The sequence below is a fragment of the Drosophila teissieri genome, chromosome X, assembly GCF_016746235.2.
Source record: "Drosophila teissieri strain GT53w chromosome X, Prin_Dtei_1.1, whole genome shotgun sequence".
NCBI classification, from domain to species: Eukaryota; Metazoa; Arthropoda; class Insecta; order Diptera; family Drosophilidae; genus Drosophila; species Drosophila teissieri.
Window position 1 is genome coordinate 2,493,141 of NC_053034.1, and position 14,288 is coordinate 2,507,428.

At 46.6% G+C, this 14,288-nt stretch overlaps 5 protein-coding genes across 5 annotated transcripts in view; 2 read left to right on the forward strand and 3 right to left on the reverse strand.

Annotated features, from left to right (window-relative positions):
- The window catches only part of LOC122624366, a 54,043-nt gene extending 49,341 nt beyond the window's left edge, over positions 1-4,702 (reverse strand). The window contains exon 1 of the mRNA XM_043803874.1: positions 4,147-4,702. The gene's annotated coding sequence lies outside the window, so the exon portion shown is untranslated. The remainder of the gene's footprint in view (positions 1-4,146) is intronic.
- A 197-nt stretch (positions 4,703-4,899) lies between these two features.
- LOC122623280 (osteocalcin 2) lies at positions 4,900-6,517 on the forward strand. Its single transcript, XM_043802330.1, has 2 exons — positions 4,900-5,223; positions 5,313-6,517. The coding sequence occupies exons 1-2, from the start codon at positions 5,119-5,121 to the stop codon at positions 6,171-6,173; spliced, it is 966 nt and encodes a 321-aa protein (XP_043658265.1). The 5' UTR covers positions 4,900-5,118; the 3' UTR covers positions 6,174-6,517.
- A 270-nt stretch (positions 6,518-6,787) lies between these two features.
- LOC122623279 lies at positions 6,788-8,415 on the reverse strand. Its single transcript, XM_043802329.1, has 2 exons — positions 8,229-8,415; positions 6,788-8,149 (listed from the first exon to the last, which is right to left on the reverse strand). Exons 1-2 carry the CDS (start codon positions 8,279-8,281, stop codon positions 6,862-6,864), a joined length of 1,341 nt encoding a protein of 446 aa, XP_043658264.1. The 5' UTR covers positions 8,282-8,415; the 3' UTR covers positions 6,788-6,861.
- A 1,208-nt stretch (positions 8,416-9,623) lies between these two features.
- On the forward strand, positions 9,624-11,478 carry LOC122623914 (alanine--glyoxylate aminotransferase). Its single transcript, XM_043803292.1, has 3 exons — positions 9,624-9,962; positions 10,315-11,177; positions 11,251-11,478. Exons 1-3 carry the CDS (start codon positions 9,813-9,815, stop codon positions 11,420-11,422), a joined length of 1,185 nt encoding a protein of 394 aa, XP_043659227.1. The 5' UTR covers positions 9,624-9,812; the 3' UTR covers positions 11,423-11,478.
- A 289-nt stretch (positions 11,479-11,767) lies between these two features.
- LOC122623443 (60S ribosomal protein L7a) lies at positions 11,768-13,936 on the reverse strand. Its single transcript, XM_043802603.1, has 5 exons — positions 13,894-13,936; positions 13,271-13,326; positions 13,081-13,204; positions 12,585-12,955; positions 11,768-12,189 (listed from the first exon to the last, which is right to left on the reverse strand). Exons 2-5 carry the CDS (start codon positions 13,283-13,285, stop codon positions 11,884-11,886), a joined length of 816 nt encoding a protein of 271 aa, XP_043658538.1. The 5' UTR covers positions 13,286-13,326; positions 13,894-13,936; the 3' UTR covers positions 11,768-11,883.
- Positions 13,937-14,288: the final 352 nt, after the last annotated feature.

Genomic DNA, 14,288 nt, shown 5'->3' on the forward strand with positions numbered 1-14,288 from the left:
GTTCTTGCTGCCACTTGACACTAAACGAAAATGAAACTGAAAATTGTTTGGACGAGCCGCAGGCGGCGACAGCCGTAAAACACAAGTAAACACGAAACACGAAAGGGAAAGACGATTGGGCTGAGGCTAAGCCGAAACCTGAATGTCCTTTAAGGACGAGGAGACTCATGAGGATTTGGCATTGGTCGTGGGGCAACAAAATAATAATAATGTACCCGTGCTCCGAAAAACAACTCAAACTTTGCGACACACATCTGGGGCTTATAATTTGGATTATGTTCTCTGGGGTTTTCGAAAACAAAAGTGCACACAAAAGCCAATTGATGAAGGTAAACAACAAAGAAGTTTTCCTGCATTTTTTTAATGGTCTCTAAATATATACATACGAGTATATGTATGTATGATCCGTACAAACAAAAAAAAAAAGGATTTTTACTGCAAGGTAAATGTGGCGTAACCATTAAAAGTTCACCCTTTTGTTGCTTAGTTTTTATAGGATACTTTCGAAAAAAAAATAATAACTCCACCTTGCTTTATTATAAATACAAACAAACTTTCTTCATTTTCCAGTCTTTGTATAGTGCGCATATTCTAAGCCGTTTTTAGTTTGTGTTTATTTACGGTTTCATTCAAATAATATAGAAAATATAGAAAGTAAACTGTTAACAACTTCAGTGACTTGAATTTCATGGAAACAACATTAAAACCCATATGAATTTATTTGCTTAACAGAAGCAATCAAGTTCAATGAAAACTTTGAGCTGCATCATTTGTACATTGCCTCCCCGCATAAAGTTAATTTATAATGTGTAAAATAGTATGATCCCCGTTGTTTTCCTCCCCCGAGAGTCCTGCCGCAGTGCATATGCTCCGTTGTCCTGGGAAAAATTGCTGTGGCAAGGCAGTTGGAGAATGTTTACAGTTTCGCAGCCACTTGAAAAAGTTCTCCACTGCCACTCCCCCGACATTTCGGCGCCCGCCCCTTTTTCTCTGATGGCTTTTACTTGGCCAGGTTATTTATAGCTGTCGCTCGTTTGTTGTACGTATTTTTTAATAAGTTGTTTTTGCCTGTCGCTCGGTTTATATTTTGCATAAATTATGTCAGCCAGCCACCAACCCTCCCTCAACCCTCAACCCCTTACTCCCGATTTCTCCCACTTTCCACCGCTTTCTCACAGCGACAACACTTTAAAGTTTTAATGGCTCTCCGCCTAGGTTTCAGTGTATGTGCATGTTTGTTTGTTTGCCTGCTTGTGTTTTATTAATGAGCTGCGCCAAATTAAGTTTAATATGTGTGTGTTATCTGTGTGTTTGTTTGCCAGTTTGCATATTTAAATGCTGCTCGTTGTCCCTTTCGCTCCTTAAGCCCCCCTCCCTTGCCCCCTTGTCACTTCTATACACGCAAAACAATTATTTCATATAGAAATCATACATTCATGCGAGATGCAATCAAGTACCGCGATGTGCAGATATTTTTGTAGCTCATAAAGAATTGTGTTGTGTAGTATACACTAGGTATATACATATATCTCTCACTAAAATACCTGACATCCTGTGTATTAAGTTCCGCCAGTTCCTCAAGACATTTTCCCACCGTGTAGCATCTGTCATCTCTCTCCTTTTGCCACTGTCCATCTCTGTTTGACATTTATCATTTATAATTGTTTTGACTATGGCAAAGGGACTTCCGAGTCCGAGAATCTGTGACCGAAAACAGGGGGGAGGTGGTAGGAGGTGTGGGTGGTGGGCTAAAGGGATTCATGTAACGGTTTTCTTTGTGCATGCATATATTTTGACATTTTGACATGCATTAAATCAGTCAAGCGTAAGCCACTTTGAGCTCCTTCTTTGACTCTGCGGTGCACGCTCAGCTGCTCTAGTGCCGTCCCTTTCCTTTGAACTCCTTCCCTCTTGCTCTACCGCATTAGAATCCTCTCTATCACACACCCACACACTACATCCACATCCACCCACATCCATCCATCCATCTATCCATCTTCATCCGGGTCTTTTTGGGGCGCCAAGTTTCGGTGGCAAGGCACAAACCGCCGCCACCTATTTAAATGCGCACTTAAATTTTGAATGCACTTGAGAGTTTTGAGTGTCACTGAATGACACGATATTACACGCATATATACATAAGTATGCACATAACTATATACTATTGACGATGTCGAACTGCCAGAGGGTCATTCACTCAAGTAATGGCAACCGGCGGCAAGGATTATACTCCGCTTTATTCGACTTTGATAGTTTGGAGCTTGAGCCGGTTTGATTTCCCCATCTTATCCACCTTGTACTATTGAGTTCGTTTTATTCCACAATCAAAATATTTCGCCGTGGGCACAAATGCCTGAATGTAATTGTAAAATGCTTCTATTCAACTTAATGATGATTTATAATGTACTTTAAGTGATTTTGCTTCAGATGCATAGCGATGAACTTTGGTCACATTGTTAGCACACACTTGACCTTGGCTTAAAATGGGTAGCAGATATCTTTGAATATATTTTTCGATTAGGTATGCCACAAGCCAATTCAAGGCCAGTCTAGTTGGATAAATACAAAATCCTAACCCCAATAATATACATTTTAAGGATTGATCTCCTAGGTCAATTTCGTTGCTTTATCTCGCCTTTGGCTCCAAAGATTTACCATCTATATCTGTAGATCTTGTGCTACTGGACACTCCCCATTCAACGCGACAAGAAATTTATGGCTCCTCCCGACAGACGCAGAGATTTGGCGCTGGGAGCAACAAACAGTTTACGGAAATTTATGTGGCCAGAAATTTGCACATGTTAATTGCTACAAAGCAGGGGTATGGCTGAATGGGTGGAATGGGTGCACTGGCACTGGCACTGCCACTGCCACTGCTACTACCACTAGCAACAGCACCAACGGTAAGCACCAAGGCCGATAGCCGCCGTTGACGCCGAAAATGCTGCGAGTCCAGAATTTATGGATAAATTATCGAATTTATTTATTTTCGCCTCTTTGGTGTACGTTTCTCGGTTGTGTTTACTTTCAGATTTCTTTTAAATTTAGCTGCAACAATTTTTCATAATTTTGCCGCTGGCATAAATCAGCGATGGGGGGAAAGGCGGACGTGGCAGAGTGGGGCACAATCATGTTTCTAGTCATTTGTTTTGGGCAACAGTTTTGCAGTCACCGCACGCAGGCGAAAGCGACACAGTTTTCAGCTGCCAGCCCGATCCCCTTACCCGGCCCCCTTTCAGCACAGCCCCTAGCTTTTATTATTTTTTCCTGCCAACAAAAGCAGGCAAGGACCAAGAAGAAAACGTGGCCAGGAGGCGGGGCGGAGAGCGGCGTGTGCGGGTGATTTTAGAGGGGGTTGTGGTCCAATGGGGTGGCGCTTGGAGTCCATACACGGACAAAAAAAAACGAAAATAAAATGGGTACTTTTCATTTTTCAAATCGAGGTGTTGAGACTTTAAAAAATTACATAAATATATCTTATCAATAATATAAAACTGTAGGAGTAGTTACTCCCTGGCAGGCATGGTCACACTACTCCTCGCATGCACTAGCTGTAGCTACATATCAGCTTTTCTTTCAGTGTACGGTCTGAGCGTTAGCGAGAATGAGCGACGATGTCTGGCACAATTACGCTAGCAACAACAAGTGCAACAGCAATAGCAACAACAAGGGCCAGCATCCACAGCAGTACAAAAACAACAATAAGGAATAACGAATAACGAATAACGTAAACCCCCGACGGCCGTCGTTCCCGTTGTCGGTTATTACCGTTACTCTTTGGCGTCTTTAATTAAGGCGTGGGCAGTGGGCGAGGCAAAAATTTTAATTTGTTTGTAATTAATACGGAGGCTTGGTCTCCCAGGCGATGAATGCATTGCACTGTGCATTGGTCACACTGGCCGACAATAAAGCAATCACACCGGATGGAATGTGACACTCGAATGAATTAACTGCCGACACTTAAATTGCTGAAAATTAACTATGGAATCATCATTGCCTCGTCTCGACACACTTTCTTTTTAATTAACTCTATTTTATTTGATTTAAACACTTGATGGATGCATATTTCACTTTTGAGTGTCAAATTTGCATCACCTTCAATATAATTTGAAATGTTTCATTTTTCAAAGAATACCAAGCACTCACCTGATGTCTGGCTTGACTGCTTCAACTGCTTACGAACTTCCAACGTCCAACTGTTGCCAATGTTTTTATCCCCACTCTCGATGGGCGGGATCACAAGGATAATCACTGCTAGCCGCTCGACCAGTTCAAGTTAATGCCACAATCCACGATTAACGGTACGCGATCCAAGCCGTTACAAATACACAACGGTATTGTTTGAGAGGGAACCGCTAACAATGTTGTTGTTGTCGCTGCTGCCGATTCTGGCCATCGGGCAAAAACTGGCGGCGACGCCGCGTGCACGTGGTCTTGGCCTCTGCTTGGGCCATGGCTAACAAACTGTGTCCTTTTTGCCAGGCGATTGAACTGGGACGCGATTGCGATGGCTTACGCAGCACTGGTTTAGTTTCGGCACTCAAAAGCACTTGCAAAAAAACAATAACTATCCCACGTAATTAACAACACGGACTGCAGCTGGGCGCAAAGCGCCGGGAACTACGCGAAATTGGCTGGATATAAATGAACTGTTTGAACGTTCGCGAGTCGTGTCCAAGTTTTTTGGCGCCCTTTTTGTGCGCGACTCAACCGTAGAGCTTGAAATTTGGTAAACAACTAAACTGTGCTGGCGTCCAGTGGGACCAGATTTCATTCAGGTGGATGGTATTTTTCGTTTGCCAGTGTTACCCCCCCTAAAATATGGTCTATCGGTGCGTGTCACGGCTAAGCGGTTTTTGGGGTGGTGTGAAACTCGGCTGGTCAGCCGCTTGGTGTGTTTTGAATAGAACGCGCATGGTCACACCAAAATCGCGATTTACTTCAACTCGCGTTTCATTTTTCCCCCATTGTTGTTGTTGTTGTTGTTGTGCATATATCAATTAATGCTGCGCGAGGCGAAATAATCAGTGGTCAAGCAGCCCACCGCACCGCACTGCACCGCACCGCCACCGCCCCGTCCCCTAGCGCCGCAAAGGATCGACCGGCAGCGCAGCGGCCATGAACTTTCCACTGGCGAGCGCCAACAAGGATACGCTAAGAGCAGCCTGCAAGAAATGCGGCTACGCCGGTCACCTGACCTACCAATGCCGCAATTTTCTCAAGGTAAGTGCAAAGACCGCATGTCTTGTTTACTTTAACCCCACATGCCCAACTCACACAAAAAAACATGGCTAATGCGTCTGATCGCGCAGGTGGACCCCAACAAGGAGATCCTGCTGGATGTGGAGAGCACCAGCTCGGACTCGGAGCTGGACTACCTCACGCCGCTGACGGAACTGCGAGCCCAGGAGCTGAAGGGCGGCGCTGAGGTGCCGCCACCAGTGGCGCCCATTCCGCTGGCGACAGCCACCAACCGGGAGAGGAGCAAGGACAAGAGCCGGGACAGGCTCAAGGCGAAGAAGCGAGAAAAGGAGCGAGAGAGGGACAGAGATAGAGTGAGAGAGAAGGAGAAGGTGGGCAACCGAAGCAAGGAAAAGAAGCGAAGCAATTCAAAGCGCAGCCACAAGTTGGCCGACAGGGACAAGGACAAGGAGAAGGACAAGAAGTCGGTGCGCCACAAGAAGCACGGAACGAAGAAGAGCCGGAAGCACAAAAAGACCAATAGCAGCAGCAACAGCAGCAGCGAGCTGGCCAAAACCAAAACGGGCAAGCGACCCAGCAGCGGGAGCACAAGCAAGAAGTCAAAGCGACGACGCTCCTCCACCACTTCCAGCTCGGATTCGTCGTCATCGTCGTCCTCCTCCTCCTCCTCATCAGCCAGCAGCTCATCGTCGTCATCGGACGACTCGAGTGATGACTCCACCACGTCGGGCGATTCGTCCGAGTCCGAGTCCGATTCCAGCGACAATGAGGAGTCCAGCACCAGTGAATCGGACGAGTACGGACGCAAGAAGAAGCGGCAGGGCAAGTACAAGCGCAAGTCCACGGACACGGCCATGCTGCGGCGCAAGAAGACCAAGGTGAAGCGGAAGCGACATCGCGCCGGCGGCTCCGGTGCTCCGACCGCCGGCAGCAGCTACCTGAGCAGCCTCAGCGACAGCAGCACCTACTGAGATGGATGGATCAGCTAGATCAGCAAGAGAATCTGGATCTGGATCTGTATCCAGGATCAGGATCAGGAACAGTATCGGTATCAGGATACACAGCTGCCTCCCAAAGCACTCGCTCCGTAAACTAGCTCGATTTCCATTTTAGCCGTAAAAGTGTAGGACCGCCAGCGCGTCCTTCCCTTCCACATCCACAGAGACTGCCTCCAGTTCCAGGTCCCAAAAACCAGGTCCCCGATGAACTCTTCCCCGGATTACGAAACGCAAGCACTAAACTCTAGACTTGTCTTAGCCCTTAAGTTTCAGCCTGATGTGCTGCAAATACAACAAATTAGTTTGTACAAGAGGAAGTCGCGCGTTGCGGTGTTTTCATAATTTAAATACGGGTTGCTATTTACAATATTCCCCCATTGTTTTAGCCTAGGCATTAACTTTTATATATCGCCCATTAATATCAGCTAATATATCATCTTATCTGGTACTTTTTGTTCCACGAATAGTTGTAATAAGTTAGAAAATCGCTTTGTAACTGATCGCCATGCATTGGTAATCTCAATTACAAGGACTCGTGACTTTTGACTTTTGAAGAGAGCTGGTAGTGTCTGGCTTGTATTTATGGATATGTTACGAGACCTAACGAACGATTTAATACATTTTTGGATAGTAATACAGAACATATACGCTTACATAGGTACTATAAACGGCCCGACTGGGAGTCGCCCGACTTCTGAAAGATTCGCAGTGCTTCATGCAGGGCGGCGATTTGTCGCTGCATTTTGGCTATTTGCCGGGAAGACTGCTCGCAGCTGCGACAATGGGCAGGGGAAGCTGTGCTTGCATCAGAAATATGCTTGCTGGCCAATAGCTGGGCATTCTGCTCCTTGAGATCGCTGTTCTGGACCAGTAGCTCCTCGCATAGAGCGCACGCGGAGCAGCGTAGATCCTCCAGCGCCTGTTCGCGCGCTTTGAGGTTTCGCATGAGTGCACGATTCTCCCGCTTGAAGTTGAGCAGCTTCTGCTCCAGTTCCAACATTTCGTCCTCGCTGTCGCGTTCCAGCAGCGGATCACTTGACTTCTCTGGGGGCACACTCGACTTGCCGCCACCCATGCGATTCATGGCCTGCAGAATGGCGTCCATCTTGTGCTCCATCAACACACCCGAGGCTCGCTGTTCGTCCAGATATTTGTCCAGTGTTGTCACAGCCAACGGAGTATCGCCGCTCGGTGCAGTGGTGGCCACCGCCAGGGAACTGGAACTGGGCTTTCTCTGGCTATTTGACGAGCCTATGGGTCGGGGCAGTGGCGTGACTATCACATCCTCGTTGGAAGGCGTTGGTTCCTCTACGGGTTCCTCGTCATCCGGCTTCTCCAGCGTTGGAAGCGCCACGCGGGAACGTGGTTGCGGCTGTGGGGGATTGGCCGTCGCCTTTGTGACCGTAGATTTAACCTGGGACTTGGAGTCCTCGCAGGAAGGCGATGCCGAGCTGGAAACCTCGCTGAGAAAGTGCTCCACTGGCAGTTTGTTTTTGCGCATAAGCGTTACGAATTCCTGCTCATCCGTTTCCTTGTCGAATCGCAGGCTCCAGCAGCGCTGCTCGTCATCGTAGAACTGCAAATAGGATTCCCGCAGTATCACCTTGCCGCCACGCGGCGTCAATTGCAGCGTGGTCAGCACCTGGCTCTTGCTCCTGTAGACAATCAGCTTGCTGGCCTCCATCTCGCCCAGAATCGAGAGGGCCAGACCAACGCGTCCCACATTCTCGTTGCTCTGATACGCATGCACCACCTTGGCAATGGCCGTGTTCCAGGCGGCCGGCGGTGGATCACCCGTTTCCAGGGTGCTACTCCTGCTCATTGCCGGTCGCTTGCCAGCCTGCGATTTCTTGGAGCTACCTGGTTGATAACGCAAACTGGTTGATTCGTTCGCCAGTGGACGATCGTCGTCCTCGAAGATCTGGCGCAAGTTTCGAGGTGCCGATTCACTGCAGTTTATATATACATAAACATTTACTTAATATGCAGTACTTGTATCCTAATCCGCTCCAGAATCAGACGACTCACCTACGCAACTTGTCAAAGAAGTCCTGGTAGGACTGATCGCTGCCGATTTCCATGCTGTCTATATATCAATTGCATACATATAGCACCTGAATTTTGCCTACTTTTGCAGTGGTATCAAAAGTTCTTAAATACATTAATTATTGTGCAGTTTGTTTTGACCGAAAGTCAAGTGTGACCAAGTGCCAAAGTGAAAGAAACGTCTTCATCACTTGGAGAAAAGTTAATAAAATGAAGTACTATATATAATATTTATAGGAAATATGTAAGCAATATATGGAAACGAAATATTGAGGAAACTTTAAGCAAAGTCATAAAATAAATCTATTTTTATATAAATAATATTAATATTATCAACAATAATATTATTTTAAGATCACTTTTTCATTCAATTTGATGATTTCTAAATGTTGCGGAAACTAAATATGAAGCCTAAATATAAGCCTATTTATACTTTTATATTGGTTTATGATTAATAATTATAACAATAATATTTTAAATAATAATTTTAAATGTTTCTGTATAGGAAAATCAATCATTACTCAAACGAACAATTTAGCTAAGCTAACTAACTAAAGTCACAGTATCACAGATTATTTCAAAGTCACGGCCTGTTAATTTTACTATTTATCACTTTCTTAGATCTATGGATTTGGTGTTATTTTGATTCCCATTTCACCATAAGCGAAATGGCAATAAATATTTTTGGAGGTTGACCTCTTGGTCACAACATTGCCGTCACCGATGTGTTTTCCATTTCCACTTCGAATCTCTGATGGAAAAACTGGCGGGGAGGCCTGCTATCAAGATTAGCTTCCCAACCAATCAAATAATCAGTGAGCTGAGATCGTGAGAGTATATTCGACAACTAAGATCTAGATTCTTGATCTCTGCTCTCTGCAGATTCTTCCAGCATCAGAAAAGAAGTGGCTATATTACGTATACGCACCCACTTCCAAGGTTCGACTTGCTGAATTCGTTGAATTCGCATTCGTATTTCACAACAAGCATATTGGTCCGCCAACCTTCCGAAGGCCACTCAAAGAATCAGCGCCAGCACACTGAAAATAAACAGGAGTTCCCACCGATTAGCAATGAAATAAATAAGACGATCATGTATATGCATATAGTAACTTCAAAAGTATTGTCTTTAAACTGGATCTAACTTTTCAGTTTAGTCCCAGCCAAAAGGCAGTATCCGCATTTAGAGCTATTATTCTTATAATAAATTTTAAAATTTCGTTCTGTGCCGCCAACGACGCAGTTGCTCTCGATCTTGATGCCTTGATAAGCCGGGAGAGCGCATCATTTACCACTTGTTCAAGTGCGTTCATCGGCGAAATTTGCGGCGATAAGCCGCGATCCCGATTGCTATAAAGTGGCCAGCAGCCCGGCAAGCGTTTCAGTCAGATCTTGGCCAGCCACCGAGAGACAACCCATAACCACCGCCATCACCACAACACACACACGCAAAACAGTAACACCCACCCCACCTGGTACGGTGTACAGCGGATTAGGCGATAAGGCGGCCATAAACATAAAGCGATCTGATCTGGTCTGGTTACGTAAACAGAAGAACGAAAGAGTATGGAGGTACCACCGCCACTTGTCCTCAAGCGACCGCTCTATGTGCCCAGCAAGACGCTGATGGGGCCCGGACCCTCCAACTGCTCCCATCGCGTCCTGGAGGCCATGAGCAATCCGGTGCTGGGCCACATGCATCCCGAGTGCCTGCAGGTATAATAGCCCTACCTTACTATACTATACTACAAATACTTCAAACCTGCAAGCGAGATGCACCCTTAATCCTCGAATTGCATCAAAGGCCTAGAATATTGGGTGCGGACCTTATACTTATGGGCCGCAGTGTACCTTATCGGAGCCAAGTGGAAACATTGAGATACAATTACTGAGATGGGTCAGAGATCTGTGGGCTACAAATCGAGTGGAACCAGCACATCTCTTATACGCTATAGTAATCTAACATTAAAGATCCAATCGATGGATGATTGAGCTACAACTGGGAATGGGCTAATCCTCGACATGAATATTAATCTCTGTATATATCTGCATTTCTCTGCATACTCAGATCATGGACGAGGTGAAGGAGGGCATCAAGTACATCTTCCAGACCCTCAACGACGCCACAATGTGCATCAGTGGAGCCGGCCACTCGGGAATGGAGGCTGCCCTGTGCAATCTGATCGAGGATGGCGATGTGGTGCTCATGGGCATCACCGGCGTTTGGGGCCATCGTGCCGGTGACATGGCCCGTCGTTATGGCGCCGTAGTTCACTATGTGGAGGCGAGTTTCGGCCGTGCCCTCTCGCACGAGGAGATCACATTCGCCTTCGAGGCGCATCGCCCCAAGGTGTTCTTCATTGCCCAGGGTGACTCCTCCACCGGAATCATCCAGCAGAATATCCGCGAGCTGGGCGAACTGTGTCGCAAGTACGATTGTTTCCTCATCGTGGACACGGTGGCCTCGTTGGGCGGCACCGAGTTCCTCATGGACGAGTGGAAGGTGGATGTGGCGTACACGGGTTCGCAGAAATCGCTCGGCGGTCCCGCCGGCCTAACACCCATTTCGTTCAGTAAACGAGCATTGACGCGCATCCGGAAGCGAAAGACCAAGCCGAAGGTGTACTACTTCGACATCCTGCTGATTGGCCAGTACTGGGGCTGCTACGGCACACCCAGAATCTACCATCACACCATATCCTCCACCCTGCTGTACGGACTGCGTGAGGCACTGGCCCACTTTTGTGCCGTTGGCCTGAAGGCGGTGGTGCGACGGCATCAGGAGTGCTCCAAGCGGCTGCAGTTGGGCATCGAGGAGCTGGGCCTGGAGATGTTCGTGTCGCGGGAGGACGAGCGACTGCCCACGGTGAACACGATTAAGGTGCCCTTCGGTGTCGACTGGAAGAAGGTGGCCGAGTACGCCATGCGCAAGTGTGTATTGAACTCTTCTCTTGTTAAATGAAGATATCTGTATCTGTATATTAACATTCCATTATGTTTTCAGGTACAGCGTTGAGATTAGCGGCGGCTTGGGACCCACTGTGGAGCACGTCTTCCGCATCGGCTTGATGGGCGAGAACGCCACCGTGGAGCGCGTGGACATGGTGCTCAGCATCCTGAACGAGGCCATCCAGAGCAGCAAGCTGGGGATCAAGACGGATCTCTCTAAAATCTAGTAATCGTACCCTTGCCATCACTAGTTCTTAAATAAAAACAATCTTGGAAAACTAAATGTTGAATCGCCGATTATTTTCTGCTTAGCTAAACGTTTGAAATGAAGAAGAATGGGACAAAGAACCGGAAGTTGTTGGCTCCGGAAACGCCCATAGTATCTCAAATACCTCGTCTCGTCCCAAAGACACAATTTCCAGATCCAACTTGGAGGGTTATCGGCGGAAAACAAAGTGCGACTTGGGGGATGGATACATCTTAGATTTATTCAATCCAAGCCGATGCGAAAACGGCTCAACCGAAAGCACTCTCACAGACACACACTTAGATTACAAAAAAACAAAAAAAAATTGTACACTTAAACGTTTATTAGTTATCAAATTCAGTGGGCAAGGCCCAACTAATTTCATCCATGTGTACTAAAAAAGTCTCCACCATCGGATCGGCTTCATCGGCTTGAAAATCATCAACCCTGCTTCTGGGCCAGCTCGCGTGCCTTGGCGCGCTCCAGCTTGGAGATGCGGGCCAGACTCTTGGAGCCGAGGATACCACCGCCCCAGTGACGACGGATCTCCTCGTGGCGCTCGTTGAAGTTGGTCTTGACGGCCTCCAGGACCTTGCCGAAGTTGGCCTTGTCGTTGTTGTCGACGGTGGTCAGGGCGAGGGTGGTGCAGGTCTTGCGACGCACCAGGCGACCCAGACGAGCCTTGCCCTTCACAATGCAGTAGGGCACACCCATCTTGCGGCAGAGGGCGGGCAGGAAGAGCACCAGCTGGAAATAGAGAAATAGAGTAGCGTCATTTGGTTGTCTTTTGCAGACCACGTGGTCGTGGTATTGTGTCTTGGGGTTCCATTCTAGTTGCCCTCAATTCTCTTTCAATAGAAACTTCATCTTTTGGCTTTGGTTTGCTAGCTATTGTTGTTAACTAACTTTAACTAAGCCAAAGATCAAGCAAGATTTCAAGGAATTAAGGCGTCAGGAGTCAAATTTCTACACGGCAGCGACCCACTACACCTGGGAGCAGGATTTACCTGCTAGCCGGGAGCGGGAAGCCTTGAGTTGAAGAAATTTTTTCATCATCGCAACGAGATTGAGAACCATATGTACTTGCAATTCTTAAAGGCAAATAATATATGGAAGTAAAAGAGTAAAGTAAAAACACTCACCTCAAGAGGATCAACATCGTGGGCAATGACCACCAGTTGGGCCTTCTTCTGCTCGATCAGCTTGGTGACCGTGTTGGTACCGGCGGACACGTAGCTGGGCTTCTTCTTGGGCTCGACATCCTTGCCCTTGGCCTTGGCCTCAGCGATCTTCTTCAAGCGCAGCTTCTTGGCCAGAGGCGACTCGGGACGGTACTTCTCCAGCAGCTTGAACAGCTTCACAGCGGTGGTCTTGTCCAGAGTCTGGCTGAACTGGTGGATTGGCGGTGGGACCTTCAGGCGCTTCTGGAGCACAGCCTTTTGCCGCTGCACCCGGATGTATTTGGGCCAGCGAACGAAACGGGACAGATCGCGCTTGGGCTGCACATTCTGGCCTGAAAGGTGAGCGTATAATAGCGATTACTAAATGCTTCGAGTGCGCATCAAATTGAGCAAATATGTTTCTTTAAATTCTCAAGAGGAAACCCTGTAATATTCTTATATATCCCACACTACTTACCGATTCCGAAGTTCTTGGGACGCTTCTCGAACAGCTGGTTGACGACCTTCTTGACCACGGGCTTCTTCACAGCCAGAGGAGCGGGAGCTACCTTCTTGGTCACTGGCTTCTTCTTTGGCCTGGGCTGTAATCGAAGCAGGGATTTGGTTAATTAATCGACAACAAAGCCGCTGGAGCAGCAATAACTCACCTTCTTGACAACCATTTTCAAGCGGTTTTAAGTTTTGCTACCGAAATAAGCAGTTGCTAAAATAGAATCCGAACGTTAATAAGTTTTAAACTTCGTAAAGTAACAAGAAAACACGCAAAACTTTAGCGACCAGCAAAACACGTGCATGAAAAATGTAAGTACGAAAAAAAAAACCATGTTGCTAGTGTATGTGATTGTGTGTGTGCGCGATGAATGGGTGTAAACAACACGCATTTCCGCTGCTTTTTGAATAAATCTAGTCTGTTTTATTAAAAAGGAGTCGCTTTACTTTCATTTTGGTTGTTTTAGCGATTTTCAAGGTTTTATCAACACTTCTACACACACGCACGCACTCACACATACACCCGCACAAAAACATGCCGCAACGCACATTTTTGGTCAAATTGGTTGGAATTTTGCAATTTCACTAACAAAAAAAAAGGTTTCGAAGTATATTATGTACTCCATGTGTTGTTTACACTTTGTCCTTTCAAGTGGCACATTTGAATCCGGCATTAAAGCCCACAGAAAAAAAATATATAACACAAAAAAAAATAGGTTTTCACACACATTTTCGCCGGTCGCAATAGTTTTTGGTGAATCTCTGGAATTGTGGGTTTTACCTGTGATAAGCACGACCACGACGTATCGAAATACTCGCTGCAAGTAAATAAAAGAATAGTTTTTAGCACAAAATTCAAGACCGCTCGCTAGGCACATGCACTCACCGGAAACGTGGAACGAAAAAGAAAGGAAGTGGCAGTTTCAGTGTTTGAAATCGAATCGATTCGAGGTGACCATGCGACGGTTCCACCAAAACGCCAAAATAGGCCACTAATACCGATTTATCGCGGTGCGGAGCCATGCTTATACTTAGCAGAGACTCTCTCCATTTTTGTATTTAATAACAATTTAATGCAACAAACTGGTCTTTTAGAAACAATGTTTTTCACACAGTACTTTTAGGAATATGTCAACACTGAGTATGAAGTCAGAACATGTTGCCAGATACCATTCG

Bases quoted from the DNA above. Each gene is read 5' to 3' on its own strand.
- LOC122623280 (XM_043802330.1), top strand. From the start codon at position 5,119: ATGAACTTTCCACTGGCGAGCGCCAACAAGGATACGCTAAGAGCAGCC. The intron at 5,224-5,312 runs GTAAGTGCAAAG...CTGATCGCGCAG, and splicing joins AATGCCGCAATTTTCTCAAG to GTGGACCCCAACAAGGAGAT.
- LOC122623279 (XM_043802329.1), bottom strand. From the start codon at position 8,281: ATGGAAATCGGCAGCGATCAGTCCTACCAGGACTTCTTTGACAAGTTG. The intron at 8,150-8,228 runs GTGAGTCGTCTG...TATAAACTGCAG, and splicing joins TTCTTTGACAAGTTGCGTAG to TGAATCGGCACCTCGAAACT.
- LOC122623914 (XM_043803292.1), top strand. From the start codon at position 9,813: ATGGAGGTACCACCGCCACTTGTCCTCAAGCGACCGCTCTATGTGCCC. The intron at 9,963-10,314 runs GTATAATAGCCC...CTGCATACTCAG, and splicing joins TGCATCCCGAGTGCCTGCAG to ATCATGGACGAGGTGAAGGA. The intron at 11,178-11,250 runs GTGTGTATTGAA...TTATGTTTTCAG, and splicing joins GCCGAGTACGCCATGCGCAA to GTACAGCGTTGAGATTAGCG.
- LOC122623443 (XM_043802603.1), bottom strand. The intron at 12,956-13,080 runs GTAAGTAGTGTG...CTCACCTTTCAG, and splicing joins TCCCAAGAACTTCGGAATCG to GCCAGAATGTGCAGCCCAAG. The intron at 12,190-12,584 runs GTGAGTGTTTTT...CTCTATTTCCAG, and splicing joins ACGATGTTGATCCTCTTGAG to CTGGTGCTCTTCCTGCCCGC.